The following is a 21,359-nucleotide window of genomic DNA, read 5'->3' on the forward strand; positions in this document are numbered from 1 at the left end:
CATGAAGAAATGTTGCAGACGGTTCAAACTGCAAAGACAAAGCAAAAAAACCCATCCAAATAAATGCTAGTAGAAGAGGACAATTTAATGACAGCATCTCTCATTTGCTGAGAAATAACTTTGGAGGGAGAAAGGACTGGACAATGACCGGCAGTATATTTACAAAGGTCATGAGACATGCCACTTGGGTGATCTGTTCTTGTCAGGCAGTCCTTAATTAGAAAATTCCTAGAGAGAACTCCTGCTCCCACTAGGTGCTTATTAAAATCTAAAGACAAAAGGAGTTAGTAGAAAAGCTTGAGGAATGGACAGAGAACTCAGGTTACACTGGAAGGCAAGAGTCAGCTGCTGCTAGCATAGGAAGAGGCACTCAGAATGGGATGCTGGATTTTGAATGAAAAACTCTCAGTGCTGTTATTAGTGAGTATTTTTAGCATTAAAAAAATCTAATTGGATATATATAAATATTTTAAGCTTGTTTAAAATACATTTTATGGTTTGCTTACAGTAATACTCCCAAGCTTAATGTAAAACTTGCTATAAAATATTCAGCAGCCTTTTTATAACTAGTCTTAAAAACAATTTAAAGTCTTACTGTTTTATTTTTAATTATTTTTAAGTCCGTGTACCTCAGATAAAGGGAACAGGGATTTGCAATTTTAATTGAAATTATATTCTGAATTATTTTCAGAGGCTTTGGTGAATTGAGTATGGGGGGCAGAGAAAGGAATTTCCTCAGCTCCTAACTCCCTCCATTTCTGGAATTCTTTAATTTTAGCTTTTATTGCCTTTTTAGAGACCAGGCTAAGCCCTGTGTTTAAGATCAAGTTTACCATCACACAGTAAATGTCATCTGTATCCTCTATTGGGGATGTGGGGATAGGACTGTAATCCTGCATTTGCTAAAAGACAGCCTCATTCCAGCAGGCATTTGTGATTTCTATCATCTGTGATCAAGAGCTGCATTGCACCCTGATTTTGAAGTAGCTCTCAGATACTTTTAAAACTATAACCATAACCAGTTTTATATGCATTCAAAAATACTGCAGGTGTCCCTAATCTGTAGCCTGTCTGCTTTGTAGCTGGTGTGGCTGGGACTGAATTTCTATTTGTTTATTGATACCTTCCACTGGTATGAAGACGAAGAAGCTTACATTTATACAAGGATTATGCTGGGAGTAAGTACAAGTTTGATTGTTAAAGGGCTCCACAAGAAGAATGTATGCACAGTCTGATTTTATTTACATCCTTCATAATAATATTTTTGATGCTTCAACAGTAATTGTCCCATGTAAGAGTATTATGTTAATACAGTATTTTCTTTCTTCCTATACCAAGCTTGTAATTTAATTTCTTTATACTGTTATATGTACAGTCAACCCTGGCTTGGGCAAGAGCTTCTGCAACGTGCCTTAATTTTAACTGCATGATAATCCTGTTACCAGTCAGTAGAAACCTTATTTCATTCTTAAGAGGAGCAAGCGTTGTAAGTATCATTTCTCAAATAGCCATATTATCCTCCCTTTTTTATTTCTGTAGTTCAGCAGTGTTATCCATATCAAACATTTTCCAAGGAATTTTAATTTTTGATGGAGAAGTCTGTACACTATTGCCTAGTTATTACCATGTAAATTGTCAGTATTCATGACTGAAGAGAAACAAATGGCTTGTTTAACACAGTGCTCTAAATGCAACACTGATTTTGGCAGCCGCTGCATAGCATGGTGTCATGAAGTGAAAAGTGAGGAGCTACAAAAAAGGGACGTAATAATGCAACTTGGCCAAATGGAGAAAATACGTATCCATCGTGTATCCTGTGCAGCAGCAAGGTGAAAATTGGAGAGAGATCTATCTACACACAGATACAAGTGTCATGAGGATAATAACGAACATGTTTAAACCCTTCTGCCTGAGTGGCCACAATTCAGGTCTTCCTTTCTTGTAAACATGTGTTTTTGTAATGGAGTGGTCTTCTCAGATTTACATTAACCTTGGCATCATGCATAGGAAGTACTTAAGGCTTTAGCTTTTCTAGCTATAGTTTCAGCTTGCAGTGAATTATCATAGTCAGAGCAGTTCCAATTCCACATGTCTGGGTAAAAAATCACTGATCACTTCATGACTCCAAGAACAACAGGAATTTAGAAATCGTAACATTAACTTATTTTGTTGTAAGCTGGTTCTTACTTCAGTTCTGCCTTTTTTTTCTTCAGCGTTACATTTCAAGCAGACCTTAGGCTGGGAATCAACACTTTTATAATTGTTTGAGTCCAGGAGCTGAGCATTTAAGAAAAAAAAAGTCTTGTTGGACTTCTGAATCAGTTTGTAAATTAACATAAGATATATGCGTGCCCACTTAGATGTGGAGTAAGAACCCTGAGAACTGGCACTCTTCTCACAGATAATATTTTGTTCTTCTGGACAATATTCTGCTCTTGAGGAGCATGGTAGAGACCAACTTGTCTGACCCCAGCATGGTCAGGGCTGGATCCAGTGACTCTCCAAGGAGGTGCTGTGTGTTAGCATTGCACCCCGCCGTGCTCTAGATTTTTGGAAGATTTATTAGCTGGATCTTTGGCACGGCACTCTGCCAGGTCAAGCGAACAATCCAGACACCCCCACCACCCTTCAGGGACTGAAATAGGGCTGTCTAGGTTTCCAGCAGAGCGTGTTAGTTTTGGCTCACTGCAGCCCGCCCCAGCCCCAGGCTGGCTCTGCGCAGAGGCACCCAGCTGGCCACGAGCGCACCACTGTGGAGCGCTTCCAGTAATGGGAAAATGGCTCAGTAACACATAAGCGTGCAGCCACCTGAGGTCTAGACAGCGTCACCCTCCTGGGGTGTGCATTTCATGAAAGCAGCAAAAATGTTTTCACTGCAAGCTGGCTTTGCCAGCAGTTCAGCTGCATTCGTGCAGCTAAACCTGAGCTTGGAAAGCAGTGGTGGCCCAGCCCGGTGTCCTAGTACCAGCAAATGAGTTAATCACCAGCCTAGACAAACCATTCACAAATCACAGCTAAAGGCGGCAGAGTTTTATCAAACCTGGTTTTGAGCCCCTACAGAGGCTGAATAGGTTAAGAAATCCTGGACTGTCACTATGCCAAAAAGAGTTACCTGAGCCGCAAAGTTAAGGCTATCCCAAAACTTCCACTGAATTCCTTCCACATTCCATTTTAAAATGTACTGAACTCCTCTCTTCTCCTCTCCAAAATGTGAGTTGTGAATAGTAATAGGAATGACACAAAACAAGTTCTGCTTTTTCACCAAGTGCTGTGGAGGAGCACTGAGGAGACAGCTTGACAAAAACATCGCGTTTCACAAGATGGTTGCCTATGGAATAGCTGTAAATGCAAGTAAGCTTTTTTTTATTATTTCTTCTTTGTCTTTGAACTGTTTTGAATTTCACAGTCATTCCGCCTAATGCTGTAATCCCCATCAGCTCTGAGATGTGCTATTTTAGTGCAATCACTTGGTGACTGCAGCTTTAAATAGGTGTAGGAGTCCCGTCTGATTAACCATTTGTAACCATTTTTGCTTGAGAAAAAATTAACTGTTAAGTCAATAAGCTTTCAACCTGGACAGTAACTACTAGTTACCATTTAGTTAATGTGACCAACTTGTGTGCTTTTAACATTTAGTGCAAATAACTTTCATTAAATCCCTGAGAGTAGATATTTGGGGAGATGACATAGCATTACAGTCTGATTTCCTAACAAAATGGTGCTTATGAGTCACACTGCTCATTTGTCCACTGCTACATCTTACTGAATAATTTTTCAACCAGGTAATAAATTTAATATGAATTTAAGACAAGCAGCTGTCTCAAAAACACTATAATCCTAAATATTTTTTTTAAATAGGCGATGGGTACAGGGAACTAATGCCCCCCTTGAGGGAAAAACTTCATCTTGAGATTAAAAGTTATCTGTTCTGCCAGTCCTAGTGACTTACTGAGCTACAGGTGTTTGTTCACCTGGCTGGGAAGAAGACATGGCACCTGCCCGTTCCCCAAGTGGTTAAAGGACCTGGAGAAGACTGAAGCTTGTAGGAATTCAGAGGACATGAGGGGAACAGGAGATAGCGTGGGGAAGAGGAATGTGTGGAAAAGGACGAACAAAAGGGAAGAGGAAGGACATAAGCACATAGAGATGGAGAGGTATCTGGGGCAGACAGTTCTCTTAGAAAATGTGAAGGAGACACAGGAGTTAATTGGGGTTATTTGCAAGCATAAGACATTGCAGGGTAACAGTTCTCTCCCCAGGCTGTCAGGGTGGATCTGGGCCCCAGTATTTTTTTCAGTCAATGTGAGGGAGCTGCTTTTAAGTGTGTATAGGCTGTTAATGTCCCCATGCAGTGAGGCAAGAACATGAAGTCAGGATTGCCATCAGGAATCAATAGCTAAAATTTGTCCTTTGTATGTAGTGAGAGGAAGGCTGGGGGATAAGAACGTGCATCTTATAGTGTATTATGATGATTTACTTATCTGTCATGTCCATTCATTTATCAGAGTTCAGTTTCAGCATAAAGCAGACTCCTACAGAACGCAACATTGCTTCTTTAATTAACAAATCAACCCAGGAATGTAAATTAACCAACTTCTACTTGGTGTATAATTTGTCATGCTCTGAAAAGAAAGCAAAACTGCACAGTCAAACCTTTTATGTTTTTGGGTTTTACTTTCATGTAAAAATGTTTGCTAGTGCATTAAGGTGGACAGTTTGAGAAGTGAAAGTCTATCAGAAAAGTGATTACTTTATGGCTTTGGTAATTCCAAGGAAAAAGACACAGAAGCTGATGTGAAATGACAGAAAGCACCATTATTTAATTCCTTCACTCTCTAGGGAGAAAATGAGGGTTTGTTGTTGGATTGTTATTTGAGTTGGGTTTCTTTCCAGAAAATAAAATGGACAAACAGTTGATGAGATATTTGAGGAAGAAAATAAAATACAGGCAAGTCTAATGAACAAAACCTGACAACTCATGAACTCATGCTTCCCTAACAGACAAGTGAGAAACAACGATCATATATGGGAAAACACTACCACTACATTGCTGTATAGTCAGACTTGGGTAAAGAATGGCCAGAAACTCAGCTGTGGAAATTAAATTTCAAATTCATAAAAAAATACAATCTACAGCACATATTGTGACAGAAAAGCAATGTTTTAGAGTAAAGAGGTACCCACAAGTATATTGAGTCCCTTTTTATAAAATCTAACAGTGTTAAAATGATGTGTAAATAGATGCCATTTTCCTCTCAACTGACACATTATTTATCCAAGTATTACCTATATTGCCTTTTGTTACACAAAAGCATAGTCAACTCCTATTAATCTATTGCAATTTAGTAATTCTTAGTTAAATGAATGTTCTCCCCTGTATGATCAATCGCCTAAATGTAGCAGCAAGAAATTAAACCAATTTGCAGATCAGATCAGTAAGCTTAGCCTCACAATATAAAACTGTAGACTCCTTTATTATTAAAGTAACACGTATTCATCTCAGCTTGCCAGGTGGTGTTATTCCAGCATATTTATTTAATAGCGTGCTAAAAATAGTCAGTGCAACATTAGTATTGTCTGGCTTCTAACAGGCAGCCAGCTCAGCTGAGGTGCGCATGGCCTTGGAAAAAGTACATCTGTATCTTTAATTTTTCATCAGCTCTAATACAAATTCAAGAGCAGGCTTTAATTGGTCAGGTCATAAAGGGATATAATTAGAGACTAGTGGAAGAGGGAAGTTGGAGGAAAGAGAGAGAGTAAACAATGCTATCTATAATCAAGGGCATCATTGAAAATTCAGTAAAGGGAATTCTGCTTAGTTTGGCTTCCTGCGTTCTGCATGCCTGTCTGTGATAAGAGCTGTCTGGGAGTTATTCACCCACTAATAAATCTTCCTTATAGACCTGTAACTCTGCTAGAATAAAATCATAGTTTCATGCACTCTCAGTTTGATCAGTGCAAATCATTCTATGCTTTCTAATGCAAAAGAGACTTTCCAGTGGAGAGGTGGTTGTCTGAAACCTAAAGATATCTACAAGAGGTAGTAAATAACATTTTTTACAACTCCTCTCACTTACTGTATTGTTTATACCCTCATAAGGAAGTATATTCATACATTACTGAAGTGGGGAGTGTTGGGGGGGTTCTTTTTTTTTTTCTTTTTTTTTTTCCACTTTGGTATACAGTGCATATTTTGAAGAACAAACTGCTTCTTGTGTTGTTTTGATGTTTGCAGAAAGGTTATATAGATATATTGTTCCAACAGTCTTTGAATTATGATATGAATAAAGCTTAAGCAATTGAGGGAAAGTAGGGGAAGGACAGCAAGGTTCTTTGTAGTTAGGTTGTTTGAAATGGTGGTTCCTGCTCCTTAAAAATTTCAGCAGTGTAATTTTCTTTAAAAACATGCAAAATGCAGATAGAAATATAGTGATGCCAGGTGTGTTTGGCTTCTGGCAAGCACTGAAAAATCTACAGCTAAAAATACTAGAAAAATCTTTCCATTTTCAACCACATTTTGGTAGTGTTGGCTATCTGAAGGGTAACTGAGTAACAGCTTTGTGTGAGCAAAGAGTTTTTCAGGGGATGCTTATCTTCAAAAGAGGTTTAGCTGCTATCTCAGTGCTGTACTTCCAGAAATTACAGAAAATCAAATATCCATTGAATTTTTTTTCAGTCAGATTGTTTAAATCCAGACTTAGTGCAAGTACTAGGAAGGAAACTACATTAAATTAAAGATTATAAGCTTCCAGCTAGGATAAAAAATGGTCCAAGTCATGTTCTTCTTTGATGTTTCTAACCATTCTAAAAAAAATAAAATCCAGTGCAAGTATGTGTGTGGTCACTATTGTTGTGATTTTTACATAACCTGCACTTTTTTAGTCCACAAAGACAGCATGAAGCTGAATTAAGGGATCTGTGTAACTACAAACGGCACAAGGCAGTGGGTGGCAAAAGAACCCAGGCTTGGTCGGTGGCAGAATTCCCTGTGCCTGGGTTAGCTGTGTGCAAAGCCGTTTTGTTCACTGTGGGCAGAAAGGCCAGGATTTGACCCTTTGATTTCATCATGATGGGTTGGTTAACCAAAACATTTAACTGCTAGCAGGAAGCTCCAATTTGATTATTATCCTGTACAGGCATGCAGAAAAAGAGAGAGTGAAATCTTGTCCTCAGATAAACACATGCAATTTCTGTTTAGTTCAATGAGAGTTGTGCATGCTTCACTGAAGGCACAATTGGCTGAGTAAGACTAGCTAAATTGACCAGACTTTCAAGATAATTTAATTACATCTCTTTGTATTTAAGAATATGTACAGTAAACACCATGCTCTAATAGCAACCCTTTTCCTATCTCCCTCCTTCCAATAAAACCTTTTATGTGATCTCAGAGGTGGACTGGATAGAACATCTCGGGGTCAAATACAAATTAATGTATGTTAAGTGCTTCAGAGGTTCCAGATGTTGTTAAAAACAACAGTCAAAATCCTTCAGTCTTCATGCACAGTTATAAAAAAGAACTTTGTTTAAAATATTGCATGATTTATTCCATACTTTATACTTGGTCATGCAGAATGAGGAAAAAATTGAACTGAAAATCCTGACATGTAGGTACCTTAAACTTTGCCCTCATGGTTAACTTATCTAAGTGGTGCAAGGAAAAAACAAACAAACAAACAACAACTCTTGTAAGTTCAGATTTCACAAATCTGCATATTAATTTTGAAATTGTTTAGTAAATTCTATACACTGCAGATGCAAAGACCTTCAGAAAATGCACTTTAGTAGGGATGTAAAATATTTTAGCTAATGGCAATGTATCCAGTGCCAGACATTTTAGTCTGCTACAACTATTGTACATTAAATGAACCACACTGAAAATGGAATTAGTTCTTTGCATTACTCTTACCATCGAGCTATAATTCATTTTTAGATTGCATCATTTTTTCCTAGCAGCACACAAAAAACCATCAGAAGTATTAATCTAATAATACTCTAGGCAATATTTAAGATCATGGAAGACTCAGGTAAACCAACATATTCAGTGCATCATGAGTTTGAATGTTAATATTTTTCAGTGTATCATTATACTCTGTACATTAACAGCTACCATAGAATAGCTTGCAGAAAAAACCCCTCTCATGTTCATTCTGGAAGTCTTCTACACTTGTAATATCCTCTACCTGTTAGATGAAAGCAGGAGGAAATGTCACCCAGAAGGGAAGATGTGGTAAATCCCAAAACAAGAAGGTATGGTGATGTTTCCATTGACAGTAACACTTACAGTAAAGCAGAACAATATGTAGATGGACAAAATGGTGTCCTTTAATAGCCTGCAGAAATATCTTACTACGTTAATTTGCAGAAAGCAGATCTCTTCTTACAGGGAAAAGTTGCCTCTTCATTAAACCATAGGCTCAAGACCTTCTTGGGAAGCTCTATCTATTCAATCCATTTTTTTTCTCTTCAAGACTAGAAATACACTGTTAGGAAACATGGACCTCTGTCTGTCTGGAAGAAACTACCACTTCATTTCACTCTCAACACTCGGCATATACCAGATAGCACTAGGTTTCCTGTCACTGCTGACATGACTAGAATTTGTACAAATCATGTACAATCCTGCACTGTGAGGAAAGTGCAAGATTTCGTAGCCTTCTAAACAACAGAAATGTCATCATTTCACATGAAGACTTCGCAATCTGCCGTATCACTTTTTAAAAAATCTAGGTGTTTTGAAGGTGAAAGAGAGAAAGTGTATTATGTTATGATCACAGATTCAAACCTCCACCTCTAGTCAATGTTGCTATTTTAAGTGAGCAAGGATAATCCAAAACCTGCAGTTTATATGCCGCAGGGAACCCTTGGTAAAACTGTGTGTAACTCACGTGGTCCCAAGGCTATGGTGACTATTACATCATATCAGAGTTATAAAGAGCATCCTGCAGGTGTAGAGGACAAGAGGCCCAAGTACCGTTGCTGGTTGCACCAATAATCACTAGCAGATGACAAGATATAACCACTCAGTAGAAGTCCATTCAGAGATTCATTGTCAGGGCTTTCCATCCTTTGAAAGTTTTCTGTCCTCTTTCCCTGTGTCTGGTACTGGTTTACATGCAGCATGTAACCCCACAACCTACCGCAGACGGCAGTCTGTTACCCCGCACTCCCGTCCTCCAAGTGAGCTCTTTCAGATGTCAGAGAAATCAGGTTCTCATCAAGCAATGACTTGGTTCCTTTCCAGCTGGATCTGATAACATCCTTACCAGGCCAAAACATCTGTTCCGAAAGGAGCTCCTTGTAGGAATAGTTCCCCCCCTTCCCACTCAGCACTTAAAAGTGCTGTTACACTTAAATACATAAGCAGTGTTTATATACTGCTTATACATCAGTTGTATGCTGGGGAACAGATTGCCACAGCCCCCACACAGCTGCCACCTAAACCCTGCAGCTCAGAGCCTCTCGGGCTTTTGGGTTTTGACAGTCTGATTCCACACATCTCACTCGCTGCTTGTGGTCTTGTGCAACCTTCCTTCCAGCGTCCCGGTGCTGCCGAGGTGCTGGGAGCACCCTCTCACGTGCAAGATCCAGGGAGCGTCTCCCGACTGATGCTGGCCAGTTGTTTCACATGCAGCACCTAATCCATAATGACGTACGCAGGACATGCCGGGTCACTGGGTCCAATACCTTCTAATGCTCACAGTCGCGTCATACACACTATTTCATAAAATGACCAACCTTCAGCCGAAAGCTGCTTAGATTGCTTGATCCCATTATCCCATTTATTGAAAGGTTATTTTAGAGTCTCATTCCTTTGATGGCTTGAATCTGTCTTCTAATTTCCTGGCTCATTTTATCTCTGTGCAGTTCATACCCATTTGGATTCAGTCTCCATTCTGCTGAAGCTATTCCAGCTTGTATAAATAATTTATTATTCATTGGGCCAAAGATTCAGAAAAAATGGGAGCTTGATTTTGCAGTTTGGGTGCTGAGGATATTCACTTGGGATGCCTGTATCAATAAATATTTGATTATTTTTATTAAGGGTTTCATCAGGAGAAATGAGAATAACCAGTCAGCCCAGTGACTAGGACATGTGATTTGGTTTAAAGTCCTACTTTAAATTTAATGTAACAAGGATTTTAAAATAGGTCTTTCATCTCCCAGTGAGTATCTAAGCATGGGGCAATGAGGTGAAGCAGGTGTTAGGGAGTCGGGGCCGGGGGGGGGCAGTCCCTAAACTAACATTATGTTTTGAATGAAGTGCAACCTGCCAGTCAACCAACCACAGCACATCTACTGCTCTAGAAGGATCACCTCTGAAGAAAAGAGTGAAAATAACATCTCTCCAGCCTGGACACATGGGCTAACCTACTGTTGGGGGGAAGAGTGCAATCTTCTACCTTTTTGCACTGGCTGCTTTAAGCACTTCCATGGCCAGCATCCTACCTTAACTCATATTCCTATGCTCACAGCTCTCCCCAGGCACTGCAGAGGAGCTGGACTCTGGCAAGCAGAGTGAGGGAGCTCACTAAGTGGTTGGCACCTAACAGACTTAGCATTACCAAAGTCTTTATGCATTTAATTCTGTTTTCATCTATGATTACACAGTAACTAGCGCAGTGCCAATAGTTATAATTAAAAAAAGGAGAAAAAAAAAGAAAGAAGAAGAAAGAGGAAAGAAGAAAGAAAGAAGAAGAAAGAAGAAGAGAGGAGGAAGAAGAAAGAAGAGAGAAGAGAGAAGAGAGGAGAAAAAAAAGAAAAACTAAAAGAGAAAAAAGGAAAAAAGAAAAAAAAAGAAAAAATCTTCTTTTGAGAGAATATTGTTCAGGGAAGCAGTTCATATTTGGTTTACTACAAATGCTGCCTTTTAGAAAGGTTTTTTAAATGGTCAGGGACAGGAACAGATACACATTGAAGGACAGATGATAACGGGAAGCTAATTATAAAAACTACAAATAGCATATCCTAATAGCTCTACTGTAAACATATAATTGTTTTTCGTTGTCATTTTTTCATCCTTTGGCATTTAATATTTTTGCATTAATTACAACTTTCCTGTAATGGATTTGAGAATCTTTCATATTGAAAACTGAAACTCTGCACCTAGCATGATTATGACTTTATCTATGTTAACCAATAATAAAACAAAGCCCTTCCTTTTTGCCTCTTTTAAAATTATCATCTTTCCACTTAGGAAAAGAATTACAGGGGACTTCTTAATACACTCTAAGATGTTTTTCTAAACTAACCATTTCACATACCTTCTGGGAGCAGACCAGAAGTAGAGGCGATATATGATGCTCAGGGCAAATCAGATCTAACACTGTGATTCAGACTTCTCCCTTGAAATCATAGTTCCTGTGGCTTCCTCTGCTAGTTTTGGCTGAGATAAAGTTAATTTTCTTCACAGTAGCCAGTATGAGGCTATGTTTTGGATTTGCACTGCAAATAGTGTTGATAATGTAGAGATGTTTTCATTACTGCTGAGCAGTGCTTACACAGAGCCAAGGCCTTTTCGGCTTCCCCCACCACCCCACCAGCGAGGAGGCTGGGGGTGCACAAGGAGTTGGGAGGGGACACAGCCAGGACAGCTGACCCCAACTGACCAAAGGGATATTCCATACCATATGACATCAAGCTCAGCATATAAAGCTGGGGAAAAAAGAAGGGGCAGGGGGGACAGGACAGACATTTGGAGTGATGGCGTTTGTCTTCCCAAGTCACCGTTACGTGTGATGGAGCCCTGCTCCATCCTGGAGATGGCTGAACACCTGCCTGCCCATGGGCAGTGGGGAATGAATTCCTTGTTTTGCTTTGCTTGTGTGCTTGGCCTTTGCTTTACCTGTTAAACTGTCTGTATCTCAACCCACGAGTTTTCTCACTTTTACCCTTCCGGTTCTCTCCCCCAACCCACGGGTGGCAGTGAGCGAGCGGCTGTGTGGGGCTCAGTTGCCGGCTGGGGTTAGACAACGCACTTCCCCAGGCTCCACCTGCATAAAGTAATGCTATAGCTACTTGTTAATAGGGGACAGATTTTGGATGCATCTGTTAAATATCCCTGGTGCAAGTTGCAAACTGGCCTATGCTTAAAACAGACAAGTTAGTGTCTTGCGTAACAATATTAAACCATGGCACATCCTAGTATATTAATAAAAAAATAGGGATTTTAATCAGTTTACCTCATTTTCAATAATTTAAAATCAGAGACAAACACCTTTATATCATATCTCCAGAGGTCCTCCTTTGATGACACTGAAAACTGCAGGGCACTTGACTGTGAATGTGGGAGGTGACCCTGGAGCTGTTCCTCTTCTCCCCAACGTGAAGCAGTTGCTTCATAATAGACATGCATTTGATAAAATTTTCCTTTTATTGTCAGCTTAACAGATGCAAAGGTCTCAATTTACACCCAAGCTTTTCAAATACATATATGAGTGTGTCTGTAATTTTGCACCACTCTTTCTGTCGTGCAGCCATCCATATTGTTGCCCACTTGATCAACATTGAGCGGTACCATACCAGCCAGTCGAAGGAAGCCGGGGAGTTACGGAATAAACTTTCCGGCCTTGGCAAGAGCCCAAATGAAAGCTACTTGAACCCAATCCGGACCTATGAAACAGTAAGTTGTCACTTTTTGGTTTTCCTCATCTAAAAAGTTTTCCTCTGTGGATTCTATTGTCGGGAAAACTGTATTTCAAAGCCTTTTAACCGGAGCAAGAAGGTGCTGCCAAAGGTTAACCTCAATTTCAGCTGAAAACCCTTACTCAGAGCTGCAATTTTCAGGTTACTAAGCTCAAAGAAATGTCTGCAGTATTTTAATTAGTTTGTTAGGAGACGGTTGGGGTGTGTGTGTATGTGTGTGATCAGGAATATTGTGAATAGTAGACAGTGAAATGAACCTGCAGAGAATTGTAAAAAACTAAACTAAGCTGTTAATATATGGAACAAACACAACTTCTTTCCAGAAAGAAAAAAAACAAACCAAACCAAAACACAACAATATCACGTAACAACACTTACTTCACAGTTGCTATTTGTCTCTCCCCATGGTTGTGCAGTATCTTCCCAATCTGGGGGTTGGTTCTGCCCTCTTAGATGTCGAGTGTGGCTGCCCAGGGCAGAGAACGTGCAAAACCACCCGGAGGATTGCTGCTTATAGGAGCCAGTGCACTGGGGAGCCAGTGCCGCTGTGTGCTCTTCAGACACAAGCAGGACTATGAGCACCTCAGCCCTGCAAATGGATGGTTCTGGTTGCTTTGGGAAAGAAAGGTGACTGTGTCTCCTGTCCTCTTCCTTGGCTATCTCAAGAGAGCATGGGTGGAGAAGCTATTCTTTATAATAGTCATAAAGAAAAACAGATCCTTTCTGCCATGCATGCAGGTAAAACATGCAAAAATTAATCAGCTTTTTTCTTTATTCCATCATACTATACATTACATAGATGTTATCTGCTTGCTTATGTACACTGTTGTATACCCCTGTATACTCCAGGGTTGAAATGACCCTGGTGAGACTCTCACACATATTGTTTCTGCTCTTTAGAAATTTCCCACATAGCCAGCATGCAATAAAGGTTACATGAACACGGCGTGGGGCTCTTTTGGTCGGTGGTGTGCTCCACTGAAACAAGAAACAAAGTGAGATGATGGCCGGACAACCATCAGTAGGCTTCAATAGCACTTTTCAATTACAAGGCATTTTGTCCTATTTTTTCACAGTTCTTTTCCAGTTTAGATAATGTGATTTTTGCATCTTTCAAAACAAACAAATAAACAATTGTCAAGTTTGAAGAAAGCCAAGCACATGAATGGTCTCAATGGCATGAAAACAAAAGTCTTGATGTTAGTGCTGACAAAGTAGTTAGGTTTATCAGAACACGACAGCAAGCACAGACTAAGCTACCCGGTCTTTCTGCACACCCAGTGCCCACTCTCACCACATGCACGTGAAATGTTCCCCAAGAACAGAACAGTGCTCACAGCTCTGAACAGGAACCTACCATCTTTCAGCATGCATTTTTTTCTCCACTAAGTCTTCTCATGGTGATATAATTGTGAGGTAGGCCTCTAATTAAGATCCTAAATACCCTTGAGGAGGAAGGCTAGCATTTTCTGAGATCCTTTCCCAGATTTCTCACAGTAATATGCCCCACAATTACCAGCCTAGATTTTACGCTAACCTCTAATATTTATATTTCTTTTATCGCCCACTTGTGTCTCAGTAGCTACACTCAGAATTAATAAATTATGAAGGAAAGCAAATAAAAGATTGCTTCTAACTTCAGAGAAGAAAGTTCCAAGAGCACCAATTCAGGCATCCTTTTCAGTTTCATCCTACCCCTGTAGTAGCAATGCACTAAATGTCTTTGACATTTTTCATTGTTTCATCTCAACATTCAAACTAGCCACTGTAATGGAAATGTTCAAAATATCACCTAGATCAATCCTGTTAATATGTAATAGGATCTGAACACAGTCTTCACAGGCACCAATTTGAAAATGTACTGTGTGCTGTCAAGTGTGAACATTTGAAAGAATGATTTTACTGTAAAAAGTGACTGTAAAAATGGCATTGTGGAATTTTATCACCTCTAGGATTTCCATATCAAATGAGTGCACTTTACAAGTACAATATAGGGTTTTTTTTTCTCCTAGCGTATTAAGTTGTAGAACCAACTCAGGATCCAGAAGGCATGCTGAGCACCTTCATTCCTGCACATCAGCACAAGGAAAACAGATATATATGCTTTGCTGGCCAAATGGGGCCTTCATTTACACTCTGCTGGCATATTTAGCTTGAGTCTCATCTTGCATGTGAGATTTTTACTGCTGTTCTTCACGATTTGCACTTTATAACTGAGATCAGCATCTGACTGCTGTGTTCAAAATACATCTTTGTTCTCACTTCAGTTTATTTTGGTGAGTTTAGACAGACGTAACAGACCTGTGCTGATGTCTGTGAGTCATGAGCAAGAAGGAACATGTTCAAGTTCAGCATATTAATGTTTCATCACTGACAAGCATAAAAAAGTAAATATAAACTTACCTTTCAAAAAATAAACCCAAGGATTACCCAATGTATCTCCAGGTAAATGTAAGGAACAGGTAAATGAGATATGCTGTTTAGGTAAATGAGAGCATGTCATTTTTTTACACTATTTCGGGACTGCTGAAAATCCACAAACTTTGAAGTAAAATAAGCACAAAAGAGCCACACACCTTTATGGTTGCAGGTGTCTTAGCACCTCACTTTATCACCCCCATATGAATAAGCTGTTTTCTAGTGCTGTTTTGCTTATTACATCTCTAGGTTTAATCTTCTCATTTCTCTAATAATTTTCCTTTTTTTCTGAGACACTTTCTCATAAGCAAAACAGATAAAAGTACTAATGAGACTCTCTAATTTCCTCCTTTCAATTTCTGAAACAAATAAGTGGCAGCAAACATGTACACATCTGTCTGGGATAAGCCTGAGTGGAAATAGAACAGAGGCATGTTTTTCCATGCTCTTCTGTGTTAAAATGGAGGTTTGTCTTGCCTTCATGTCTTGTTCTGGTTTTGTTCCTGTGCTGAAAATATGTCTTAAATTTTGGCTTCACATGTAACAGCAGCAACAGTAACAACAGTAACAGTAACAGAAGTAATAATAAAAATAACAATTATAACAGCAACAACAACTAAAACTAATGCAAGTATTAATACTAATAATGTATTCTTATTCTAGAACACAACGGGAGAGGTACTAAACACCATAGCTGGAGTAACTGGAGTTGTGATAACTGTGGCTTTAGTTCTGATCATTACTTCATCCACTGAGCTCATCAGAAGGTCATGCTATGAGCTGTTCTGGTACTCCCACCACCTCTTTGTGGTTTTCTTTATTGGTTTAATAATCCATGGTATGGGGTAAGTGTCTGCATAAACTACATGGGGTATACGTACACAGTTTGAGATGAAACACAATTCAAATCTATAATCCTGTGCTTTTCTGTTAACAAACTGCTGGGATCTCTGCTTGGAGACTGATTGCAAAATGAAAGCATTTTGAAATTAAACCACACCACTTTTCAGAGGACTAAAAGTGTGATTTAGTTTTTTCAGACACTCATACCATCTTACAACCTGCACCTTATCAATGCATCAGTCCAAATGAACTGTCATCCCTGAAAAATGGGGACATTGCAGTTTAGGAATCAGACCTTTGTGGATTCAAATTATTAAGGGATAGACCTTATGCTCATAGCTCTTGTAAGGCATTTTGTGAGAGAGCTTGTAAAAGCTTGACAAGCTTTCAACATGTCAGCTACCTGGTGGTGAACGTCCCTGTGCCCATTCTCCTCTACATCCATAAATGTAAAGTGGTTTTGCCCTTCTTTCTCTGTGGGAAAAGAACCCCGAATTTCCTCACCATAGAGAAACAGGCACTATACTATGAACCAGGTTTAAATGACTACAGTAACAAACAGCTCAAGTTTATGACTAGCCCAGTCAGGTGGTGTTTATGGAGAGGGGTGACTGCCAGGATTGTCTCCCTGTTCCTCAGTACCAGAGGAAGATCCACCCTGTTGGTAAGGGCTCCGCTTCTCACATTGGGGGATAGCAGGGTTGGGGGAGCCTCCCTGAGAAGCTCAAGGGCTGATAAATCCCCTGGTGATGCAGAGTGAGAGCAAATAGGCATCTACTTCTGAAAACATTTCCATCTTCTGTTTCCAGCTCCACTGACATCTGCTGCTGCTTCTCCCTTGTGTTCTTCCCCCCATTTCCTTTTCTCATTTATTTACAATAGTGTTAATATGAATCTGCAGCAGTGCATCTACATTCACATTTTAATTCAGACAGGGAGTGCAGTTTTGATGCAAATCTTGTTGTCCTCCTCACTTCCTACATTTTGGTTCACACCATGGCGCAACCATGGGCTGCATAACACAGTGTTTTGAGATGAAATTACCCTGAGAGGAACACAGCTCTGTGTGCTGAGCACTAACAAGTGATCTGTTCACAGGATCAAACCAGACCTAGTCCTAAGCCCTAGGTAATCTTCAAACACACACAGTGCAAGGCCGTCAACAAAGACTGCTTTGCTCCATAGATCTTTTCCTGCCGACTGTCTAGCGTACGCATGGCCTCGAGCTGCTGTAAAGCTTTTCGGATCTAAGGATAGAGTCCCTTGGTGTTTTCATAATACGCTTTTTATGTCCGTTTCGTAAAACATTCAGATGGTATTGCCCACCACTAAAGTATGTACAGACCACTACTCTTTGACACAGAGGAACTTCCTCGCCCACAGCAGCATGAGGGTCTGCCTGTTCCCCAGAGTACGTGGCGTCACCACAGGGAACGGGCCGGTACAATGTTTTGTGGTGTGTTACTTTTCTCACCTCTTTCCTTGCGATTTGAGAGCTGCCACATTCAGTTTGGCTTTGAGTGTTCCTGAAATTGGCCCAATTAATTAGTCCCAAGTTTCAGAGGCACAGCTGCAAACAAATGCTGTAAACTGTATCCTGCCCTGATTAAATGGCCCCCTTCCTCTCTCTCTCTCTGGCAAATCTTTTAGAATCCAATTTCAAACAACTATAATGAACCCTTTAAACCTCCAGCTTTGCAAGCTCCCTCCACCTAGCCAGCGAGAGACTTCCCTGAAAAGGGGACACTTATTTAACAGCCCTATCGATAGCATTCAGTGAGCAGGCTGCTTGCTCCAGGCTGGGAGTGCGATCCCTGCTGCCCCAGCGCATCCCTACCACTACCCCACTTATGAAAAGGAGTCAAGCCCCAAGGTTTCGTTCACTTCCCGTCTTTTCTCCTTCCCGGGTGACTGAACAAAACTCACTCGAGCCTACCTCCTTTTCTGTCTTTCTGTCTGAACTGGCGGCAGCCGATGACACTGCCATGTAGAAGGCAGCAGCGCTTCTTATCTCCTCGTCCCTTGTTAGACTAGTGGGCAGGACAAGCTGACCTTGTAGAGCCAAACTAAGTATGGAAGGGAAAATTCAGAGAAACAATATGAAACAAACAGGGTTTCCCCATAAAAATCTTCCTTCTCTACCCATAATCAACACCAGCTGAAACCCATTTAAACTGAACAGTCAGGATTGGTATGTTTAGGAAAATTCACATCATTAACATTCTCTGAAGTAAAGAAGCTAGAATTTAATATGTTTAGAGAGTACACATCTAATTACAGTCCTCCAACTTTATTTGCAGCTTTAAAAAATGCATTTAGAAAGCAGCAAAGGAAAGAGAAGGTCTGTCACTATTAAATTTTATTATTTTTCTAAACAATACCAGATGCTCATATACAAAGGAGGTCAAAGTGTCTGCTCCAAAGAACTTGGAAATCATTCTAATTTTGCCACAAACAGCAAAATGTACATTTTTTTCTGCAAGGACTCTCCACACTTTAGCTGCACTGATGTATACCAATACTATATATAACACATTTCTTGCATTTGGGCAAAAAGTCATGTTAAAGCTAAAGGAAGGGTAATTTGAACAAGAGAGCAGAAAAGGGTTGAAATGGCCAGTTCTTGAACTTTCAGTTATCTCCAAATCTGCATTCGACTACTAGTGCAAAACCTACAGATGCATGGCAACCTTGCAAAGCAGCGTATCACAGATGAACATTTTTGTTTTAAGTCAGCTTGTCCGAGGTCAGACACCTCAGAGTCTGCTGCTTCACAACGTCACTTACTGCAAGGATCACTACTTGGAATGGGAGAACACCACTCAGTGCCCTTTGCCGCAGTTTTCTGGCAACAAACCCGTGGTAAGAGTGATGTTTGTCTTCTGTTTTTAACTTAATGTCCTTCCATGGGAGGCCAAATGTCTTAGGCAGTAGAGGGCTGGAGTGCGTGCTAGTGACTGGCACTTAGAGTCATGTTTAGAGAGTAGTTTCACATTTCTGTTCCATGACCTCTCCCTATGCATTAAGATATTGATCTCGACCTATATAATCAGTATAGACAGGTACAGATGAAGACTGATGTGTAAAATTTTGGTGTTATTAATAAAAATTTTTATTTCTGGAAGATCCTTTAGTTAGGCAACACTCCCTTTGAAGGGTATGGATTTCAGAATTATACTCTATTTAAATCTGTTGCGTACATTTATTTTTAATTATTCAGTATCACCAATACCCTTGATGTGTTCATTGCACAAACAGAGCCTCCAAGTGAAAACCTTATGAGGGTAAAGATACAGAAAATACAATGGAAAAGAAAAGTTAGGGATGCAAATTAATATTATTATTTTACCTAATAATACTGTAATACGGATAGTCTAAATACCAAAGGAGAATAAATTGGAGATAAAATTATGCCCTTGCTTTGGGGCACATGCTTCATATCGTCCAGCCTTGATGTCTTAAGTTAGGTAAAAAGGAGAGAATTTGAAACAATGAATTATGAAAGGGAAAGGCGAAAGGCAGGAAAAATGTCCCACGGAAGGGTGGTTTTGCTGCAACAAGATTGCAAATCCACAGGGGGTAATTAAGTAGCAGACTTGTACAGTATGTCAGATGTCTAGCATCCAAACAAAATCATTTAACATTTACAGCTCAAGATTTAGCTTGCTCATATGCAAGTTTTTGTTGTTTCTTCCAAAAAGAGGAAACATACCAAAGGAAATCTTAAAGGAGAAAAATTAGCATTCAGTGTCTTGTAGCTCTTTTAATGGCTGACATAGATTTTTCTTAAACTAAACTATTGTTAGCCACTATCCAACCTGCATATTAATGAGAAAATGAATGCCTCTCTAAAAATTTCAGCTACAATGTCGCCATAAAAATCAATACATGGCTACGCACCATGAATACAGACACAAGCTTGCTTCCAACAGCACGTCTTCACATTCATTATCATAAAGCTAACCGGAGAGAACTTCCACTTCTCCGTGTTAAACCTATTTTGCCACACTTTCCTGCATACCCAAGGCCATACTTGCAAAGTCACATTACTTTAAATGAATTGTGATAATACCATACGGCATATAGATCATCTATAAGAACAGCGCTTTGCTGGATGGGTAATGCGCTATGGTGCGATACCTGCTAGACACCTCAGTTAGTTAGCACAAATTCATTCAGAGGCTAAAAAGCCATGGCGAGGCTCGCACAGCGCTGGCAGGGCGGGATGCGGATGTGGCTGAGCAGGGCGGGAGCAGCCTTGTGCCCAGCTGGGATTGCGTGAGGAGGCACTGGAGTGCACGCCCTGCCGGCCATGGCTCCCGGGGGGGCTGCCACAGCAGAGCCCCTCTCTCAGTCATGACACATCTGCTCCCCTGCTCCATATTTCAGCAGGTAGGAACCAAGTCTGGCTCCCACTGAGGATGATGAAGCACTTCTGTTGCATCCAGGGCGTCCGGACTTTTATCCTCGCAGTCTCTCCTGAGCCATCACTGCCTCATCTCAGTTCATTCTCATTACGGGAGGAAACGCCACTTGGGCTAGAATACCGATGCCCTGATTAGCCGGCCAGGAGCCGTGTTGCCTGGCAGCCCATCCCTCCAGGTGGATGCCCTGTTGTCCCAACCCAGCCGAAAGATATTTTGGATTGAATGCTCCGTTGCACTGGAGCGATGGCACGTTTGAGATCTCGGCTGAGCTCTCGCACAGGGTAGCCTGCAGCCTTAACATTCCTGTCACGTGCTTTTATTTACAGGTAGCACAAATGGAAGGGAGGAAAAGCAGGTCTCATCATTATTGTGGCTTGATATATGCAAATATATTCAAGACATGTGAGATCACCCACTGTGCAGAGACACCTGTAGTATTTAGGGACAACGGATGTGTTGAGTTTCTGCTTTCACCGAGAATCTTCTGGCTTATGCTGGTTTCTTTCCGTTATTAAATCATGCATATTTTTTTAAATTTAATTTTCAAGACTTAACCTTGGGAAATTGCCACTCCATCCTCTTAGCACTTTCTAAGTAAGCCACATAATTTTATGGCTTGCTCCTCATAAAAGATACTTTATAACCCCTGTTACCCAGCTTGTGGAGCAAAGTCAATGTTTCAGCAAGTAAAGTTACTCTTTTGAGATTTTAAAAGCCACATGATTGTGGAATCTTCAGTTTGCTAGAATGAGCTGTGTAATTAACAAAACTGGAAATAAAACTGTATCTCCTATAGAAATTTTTTTTTAATCATAAGATTCAATTACATCTAATTATCTTAGCTATCAGTGCAACTCAGTGAAATTATCAGCTAGTATACTTGAATAGCCAAGTATCTTTGATTGTTATAGTGATCAGTACATACGATTAGCAAGTAGAAGCACAGCAATCATCTGCAATACTTAAAGCATGACCAGCTTCATAGTCTAGATCAAAAAAGCACATTTATTGATATAGACCTGACTAATG

The 21,359-nt window shown here is 40.2% G+C and overlaps 1 protein-coding gene across 1 annotated transcript in view; it reads left to right on the forward strand.

Annotated features, from left to right (window-relative positions):
- The first annotated feature begins 375 nt into the window (after positions 1–375).
- NOX3 (NADPH oxidase 3) overlaps positions 376–21,359 on the forward strand; it is a 41,121-nt gene continuing 20,137 nt past the window's right edge. Inside the window, exons 1-7 of the mRNA XM_075750074.1 lie at positions 376–420; positions 1,083–1,178; positions 1,376–1,486; positions 3,267–3,351; positions 12,474–12,619; positions 15,724–15,905; positions 18,636–18,765. Of these exons, the coding sequence (XP_075606189.1) occupies positions 376–420; positions 1,083–1,178; positions 1,376–1,486; positions 3,267–3,351; positions 12,474–12,619; positions 15,724–15,905; positions 18,636–18,765 (795 nt within the window). The remainder of the gene's footprint in view (positions 421–1,082; positions 1,179–1,375; positions 1,487–3,266; positions 3,352–12,473; positions 12,620–15,723; positions 15,906–18,635; positions 18,766–21,359) is intronic.

Source organism: Balearica regulorum, chromosome 3, assembly GCF_011004875.1.
Source record: "Balearica regulorum gibbericeps isolate bBalReg1 chromosome 3, bBalReg1.pri, whole genome shotgun sequence".
NCBI lineage: Eukaryota > Metazoa > Chordata > Aves > Gruiformes > Gruidae > Balearica > Balearica regulorum.